Below are 6,331 nucleotides of genomic sequence, written 5' to 3' on the forward strand. Positions count from 1 at the left end.
TTCCTTGTAATTCTGTCGCCATTGATGAGCATGACGAGGCGGATTGAGAAAGTGCATTTCACCACCAATGTCATCCTTCGTGCTACTGCTTCTCTTCGTGTTGTTCTGCACATTATGAAGTTGCAGAAAGATTAAAGCCCCGCAACGAAAGCGCATTGAGGAGGAAGAATATTAGCAGCACCATAAACGGAGAAGCGGCGGATTGTATTTTTAAATGCGTGAAAAATAGTCACCCCGGGTGTTAGCTGCTATCTGGAGCCAGAAAATGTATACAGGCTATAAATTGGATCCCTCCTTGGTGCAGGCTCCAAGTGCAAAGAGTTCATCCCTAAAGTATTTATGCGCCAAAATTAATTATTGGACTAATAATAGGGCTTTTTATGGTTATTTATTTGGATTAAACCACCCCCCGAGTCCTTGTACATTAATAATAATAATAATAATAATAATAATAATAATCTTTTGCCCTCTTCATCTCCTTTATTTACGATTTTAATCATTTATCTTCTTAACTGAAGTGCAAAGGGTATTTTTAGTATTATTAGAAAGTTTATCAAGCACTGGTAGACTCGCAAATACATAAATTACTAAAAATACTGTAATGAGTAAGATAATAATAATAATAATAAATAATAATAATAATAATAATAATAATAATAATAATAATAATAATAATAGCTTTTCCCAGGTAAAAACATTTTATTTACATTTTTCAGTGCAAATTACTTTTAACAAAATAGCACATCTATGTATCAAAACAAACAAATATGTAATAATACTGCAGTTGTCCAAAGATTTAATTTACAACATAAGTCGAGTGGTTCCTGCAATAACAATAAAATCCGCAACCGCATCATCATCGTTGTCATCATCATCATCATCCTCAACTCTGCAGCTCTATTCAAGACAGTAATCATAAGTTTAAATTATGCCCGGTTTTATTATTAAAGCGATGAAAAATAATTATAAGACAAAACAGCAAAATCTAATAAAATTCACACTTTTCACCATGCTCCTTCTGCCTGCTGGGCTAAAATAGTGTGCAAGAATGAACCAGTCCTCTGAGCTCCTGCTGCTGCTCGCTGGAAGTGAACTGACCTGTTTCCGGATGCAGACGCTAAACACTCCGCGGGTCTTTAATGTCACTGAGGCTCTTCAGACAAAAATAGGCTAACAGACGCTCCTTCATTGTTCGTGGCCTGATTTTCTTTCTTTCTTTCTTTTTTTTTTTTTTTTTTTTTTCATATCAACACCTGCGACGCCGTTGCCGTGTCCGTGGGCGTGGGGCTGGAGTCCGCGGTGGCCGCCTGCGCGCTCCCGCTCATTATCACGCTGGTCTTGTTGTTGTTGTTGTTGTTGAGCTCAGAAATGTCCAAATGTCCGTCTCCGCTCTCTTCCTCCTCGGCTTCGTCCGACTCGCTGTCGCTCCGAGCCTCGCTCTCGCACTCGGACTCTGTCGGCTCCTTCGGCTCCAGTCCCCCCGCCTCTGAGGCTCCTTTCTCCGGCTTCTCGTCCTTCTCCTTGTCCTTCTGAGCCTGGGCCTCCTTGGAGTGTCTCCACTTCATGCGCCTGTTCTGGAACCACACTTTTACCTGGGAACACACGTTAAACAGGCCTCGGTTTAATTTTTTTTCTTATGTTTTGTAATAATTTTGGGGGAAATATGAAAGATTTGTTGTTTAAAAATAAAAGAACAATTAACAGAGTCCGCTGAGCCAAGTTTTCTTCCATCAAATGTATGTAGGCCGAGACAAGCTTAGTCCAAAACATAACTTTTAAAATCGCCATTTTTTTTATAAACATATTTGTACTCACACAGAGCAACGCAGTTTAAATGGAATATGAATATAGTAGTTAAATACAATTACCATATATATTTTTAAGCTGGGTGAAAATGTAGAAAAAAACATTTGAAAACCATATTCCAAATTTAGTGCAGAACCTTTGCACATCTTTGCACTTCACTAGCAGTTCAGAAACAACTGCATAAAATTAAAATGTCTCACAATAATAATGATCTTTATCTTTACACACTGTTTAATTAATTGTCTGATATTTCCATGTTAACTGATGAGCTGCAAACAAAAAACAGGCAGTGAGACACTGCTAAAGATATGATGGCCTTTTTCAACCAGTCAGCTCACACCTCACTGACACCATGCAGGCTGATGTCGAGTTAAAGGCCAAGGCTGCAGCTTCTAGACACTTGGACAAGTAAAATGTGCACATGAAGCGAGCATGTCATTGCTTGCATTTAATGTGAATAATGAAGAAGTTTTTGTTTTTTTTAACTCACTATTATTCAGCAGACGTTTTTTGTATTTCATCATTTGTTTCTCATTAAATTGCAAGAACTCTGCAAGAATGGAGGAGGGAAAAACATAAAATTATATATATATATATATATATATATATATATATATATATATATATATATATATATATATATATATATATATATATATAATTATTATTTTTTTCATATGAAGCCGCTGTTTTTTTGTATTTCCTATTTGGTGGTTAAAAATTTGCCGGTTTGCCTGTCACTGCAACTTTGATTAATAACACAGTGGACGTGGAAACACAGTGGATGTGGATGCCCTATGGTGTTGGTAGCAGATTTGCTCTGCAAAAGAGGAAAATGAAACAGGAAAATGAAACATCCTTGTATAATTACTACAGCAACAATCCAGATCTGATTCAGGCAGCGAATCGGACACAATTTAGTGTTTCATTTTTCATTTTGATCTGAAGCTATTGCTACAACAGCTTGTCTTTCCTCTTTAAATAAATGAAAATACACCGAAGCTCCTAAGCTCACTGCACTTCTGTTCCTGATAATTAGACACGCACCGATCCAGGTTTTCTTGGCCGAAACCGATTTACAATTTTGTTGGAAATCTAACCAGATTATGATTCCCCAACCCACAATGTCTAAAATATAAAAGAGAAAAATGTGCCAATGGAAGCTGAATCAAAACTGAAGAGAAAATTGAGGAATATCATTATCATCTCAATTTACATCTTAAAGCATTTATCTGATTTTTCTTAAATTAAAAAACTGCGTCGTTGTGAATGTTGTTCGGTGATGTGACTACAGAATGAAAATGGCGGACGTGATTAATTTCGCTTTAATATACACTGACAAAATCTGACTTTGTACTGATCCTGGTTCTGATCTCTGGCTGATTTCATTAGCGCACGTTTACATGAATGATTCTCTCTGAGCAATTTTTGTGTGATGGATTTGTGCCAAAAATGTGTTTCAGTCATCTCTGTGCACTTTAACCTGAGTCTTACCTGAGCGTCCGTGAGCCCCAGCATGGCTGCCAGCTGTTTTCTGTCAGGCTTGGTGACATACTTCTGTATTTCAAATCTCTTCTCCAGGCCTTTCCTCTGCAGGTTCGAAAACACGGCCCTCGACCATGACCTTTTCCTCTTGTACGTCTGAGGCATTGTGTCTTTCGTGAGCACTGCGTAGGGACCTGGACAACAGACAACAAGGGAGGACATGGGGTTAAAGCACCACCAGAGGGGTTTCAAGATTGAAAGCACACAAGGAAATGCAGTGTTCTCTGTGATGCTCTACTCTACGGGTGGTGTCTACCTGGGAAGGTGTCCTGAAACTGATGCTGGCCTGCGTGTCTGCCGCTGCCGCTGCCTAGTGAGCCCATCATGGAGGACGCGTCGCTCATCCCGGGGTCTATGGAGGAGAAGTAGGGGCTGGCTGGAGGTTGAATAGGGATGTGGAGGCCTGACTGACGGTTGGAGCTAACGATGGAGGTGAGATCTGTTACAAAATGAGAGATGATGGGCTTCAGTCAGTTTGGACACAAGCAAAGGAGGGAGAAAATTTTAGGGAGACTTTTGAAGTAGGTCTGTGTAGAAATGTGGATTTTTGCTGATGATCATGACCTGTGTGACCTCTTGTTAAGGGGCTCCTGAGTCTGTGCTAACTTGCTCTCTTGAACGCAAAACATAGAGTTGCTTCTAGTTTGCTGCTTTCGTTTTCTAAACTGCCTGTCCCTGTGCTTGATGAGTTAATAAGTAAATATTTCTTGTGGATAAGAGCTTAAAATGTGGCTGTTAAGACTGGATGCTTCTCTGCAAATGTTTTTATTACAATCAAGTTGCCGCTCACCTCTTAGAGAAGACTTTTCTTTGCATTTCGGATCAAAGTCTGTGGATAAAATCCTATCGATTCCGAATTTGAGGTCTTTACTTGAAGGCGGGGGCGCCTGCTGGGAGTTGAACGGCGTCCTAGAGACGGTGGTGAGCTGCAGTCCGTGTCTGTGGTACGGAGACGCCGGGCTGACTCTGGCTCCGAACACCGACGAAGACTCCGGCGCGACGGGAGCAGGGCGCAGCGGTGAGCCACCGGAGTGCGCCTGCTGAGCGCGATGCTGCTGCTGCTGCTGCTGGTGGTGATGGTGGTGATGGTGGTGTCCCATGTGCACCATGAGGGCGGACGATCCGGGGATGTTCTCCGCATCGCCTGCTTGCAAAATGTCTGCGATGCAAAACGACGGCTTCTTTATGGTATCCACAGCGAAGCCTCCGGCGCAGTATGCCGACCAGAGGCTGAAATTGGATGCGTAAAACGGGTTGAGCCCGGCGGTGTACATCCCGGAGCTTCTAACGACGCGTATTGTTTCTCGAATGATGTTATAGAAAGGCAGACATGTAAAACGATAAGCACGGATAACGCTTTCAGGAGGACAGACGCGCGTCGTGGTTGTGCCAAAAACGCTCTCACTGGTCTGAAACTCTAACCCCGAAGTTCCACTCCGAAGTTCCTCCGCTGACGCTGATTGGTCGCGCTCTGAGCCAATAGGTGCGTCGCCTTTACTCATATCGTTTGTTGTTGCAAACGAAGACGATCTCTCTCTCTTTTTCCTCTCTCTGTCTCTTGCGAACACATGAGCGGAGAGCAATTTTGATCCCGAGATGATGGATTGATCACTTAAAGAGAGCCCACTCCTCACCCACATAACGCACTAAAGCAGTCATTACAGCCGAAGGTTCGCGTTGATTTGGATTCTTCGTGTAAAGTGAGTTGAAGAAGGCACTTTGGGGTCAGTTTTAAAACACAAAAATACCAAGAAACATAGCATGACATTCAGCCCAGAATACTATTTATGCACTTCAAACCTTTTTAGATTTTGTCACTTTACAGCGTCAAACCTTATTGGGAGCTTATAAGCAATAGACCAACACAGAGGATAGAAAAATTATGCTTTTGTTCTGAAAAGGTTGTACAAATATAAATCTGAAAAGTGTGGTGTGCATTTTTGTTCAACTGTGTTTACTCTTACACCCTTAAATAAGTCACATTCAAATTGTTTTGCAAACATAATACAGTCACCAACTGTGAGTCAAGTAATAAATATTACATTTTCTCAAATGCCATACAGAATTACCAATATGCCGATCAATGATCCAGTTACTACAAGTCGAAGCCAACTCTAAAAAGTTGGGTTTTCATCTGTTTGAAATGCTGAATGCTGCTTCTCTGAGTTTGGTTCTGGTTCTGGGGATGAGAAGCAGACCCAAACCAGAAGACCTGAGCAGTCTGGAAGGTTCATACAATAACAAGTAAAGCCCAGTGTAAGAGCTAAAACTGTCTTTTGGAGAGAAACATTTACAACAAACATGAAAGTAAAATACAAATAAAAGAAGCAATTGTGACACACAGTGGTGGGAGCATTATTCTGTTGAAAGGGTTTTGTTTCTTTTTTTAATAGGGACATGGAAGCTGGTCAGGGCTAAAGATTAATTAAGCTAATTACAGAGCAAGCTTTAAAGAAAACAAACTGTTAAGGCTTCACAGGACTTGATCCTGGGCCTTTCAGCAGGACAACAACTCATCACGAGGTCAGACGTAGGTTACACGTCAGAGAATTTTCATGTCTTAGAATGGTCCAATCAAAGTCCAGATCGGTGAATATTTGGCAGAGTGTGGAAATTGCGCTGCAGATTTTCTCCTTCCAGTCTGACCGTTAAGGCTTTTTTAAAAATCTATCTATCTATCTATCTATCTATCTATCTATCTATCTATCTATCTATCTATCTATCTATATATATATATATATATATATATATATATATATATATATATATATATATATATATATATAAAACAGAATAGGCAAAAAAAATGTCCATCAGATGTGCAAAGCTGGAAGCTGAAAGTGTTGCAGGTGTTACTGCAGTGAAAGGTCGTCACTGACTCAGACGCTTATTTGAAAAACGAGGTGAAAAAAAATATCTCATTTTTCTTCCGCATCAGTTTTTTTGTCGATGACATACAGAAATCACACTAAAATACATT

General features: G+C 40.4%; 1 protein-coding gene across 2 annotated transcripts; it reads right to left on the reverse strand.

Moving 5' to 3' along the window:
* Positions 1-679: 679 nt before the first annotated feature.
* Positions 680-5,405, reverse strand: hlx1 (H2.0-like homeo box 1 (Drosophila)). Of its 2 annotated transcripts, XM_008397508.3 has the most exons (4): positions 4,142-5,401; positions 3,608-3,790; positions 3,301-3,485; positions 680-1,592 (listed from the first exon to the last, which is right to left on the reverse strand). In XM_008397508.3, exons 1-4 carry the CDS (start codon positions 4,989-4,991, stop codon positions 1,242-1,244), a joined length of 1,569 nt encoding a protein of 522 aa, XP_008395730.1. In that variant the 5' UTR covers positions 4,992-5,401; the 3' UTR covers positions 680-1,241. The 2 variants fall into 2 exon arrangements, with proteins under 2 accessions (XP_008395730.1, XP_008395731.1); XM_008397509.3 differs by lacking the exon at positions 3,608-3,790 and having other exon boundaries at positions 4,142-5,405.
* Between the last annotated feature and the right edge of the window lie 926 nt (positions 5,406-6,331).

Source organism: Poecilia reticulata, chromosome 21, assembly GCF_904066995.2.
Source record: "Poecilia reticulata chromosome 21, P_reticulata-male-v2, whole genome shotgun sequence".
In the NCBI taxonomy this organism is placed as follows: domain Eukaryota; kingdom Metazoa; phylum Chordata; class Actinopteri; order Cyprinodontiformes; family Poeciliidae; genus Poecilia; species Poecilia reticulata.

Excerpts from the sequence above, each read along its gene's own strand:
- hlx1 (XM_008397508.3), bottom strand. The coding sequence starts at position 4,991 with ATGTGGGTGAGGAGTGGGCTCTCTTTAAGTGATCAATCCATCATCTCG. Across the intron at positions 3,486-3,607 it reads GTTTCAGGACACCTTCCCAG|GTCCCTACGCAGTGCTCACG; the intron begins GTAGACACCACC and ends TCTGTTGTCCAG. Across the intron at positions 1,593-3,300 it reads TGGGGCTCACGGACGCTCAG|GTAAAAGTGTGGTTCCAGAA; the intron begins GTAAGACTCAGG and ends GTGTGTTCCCAG.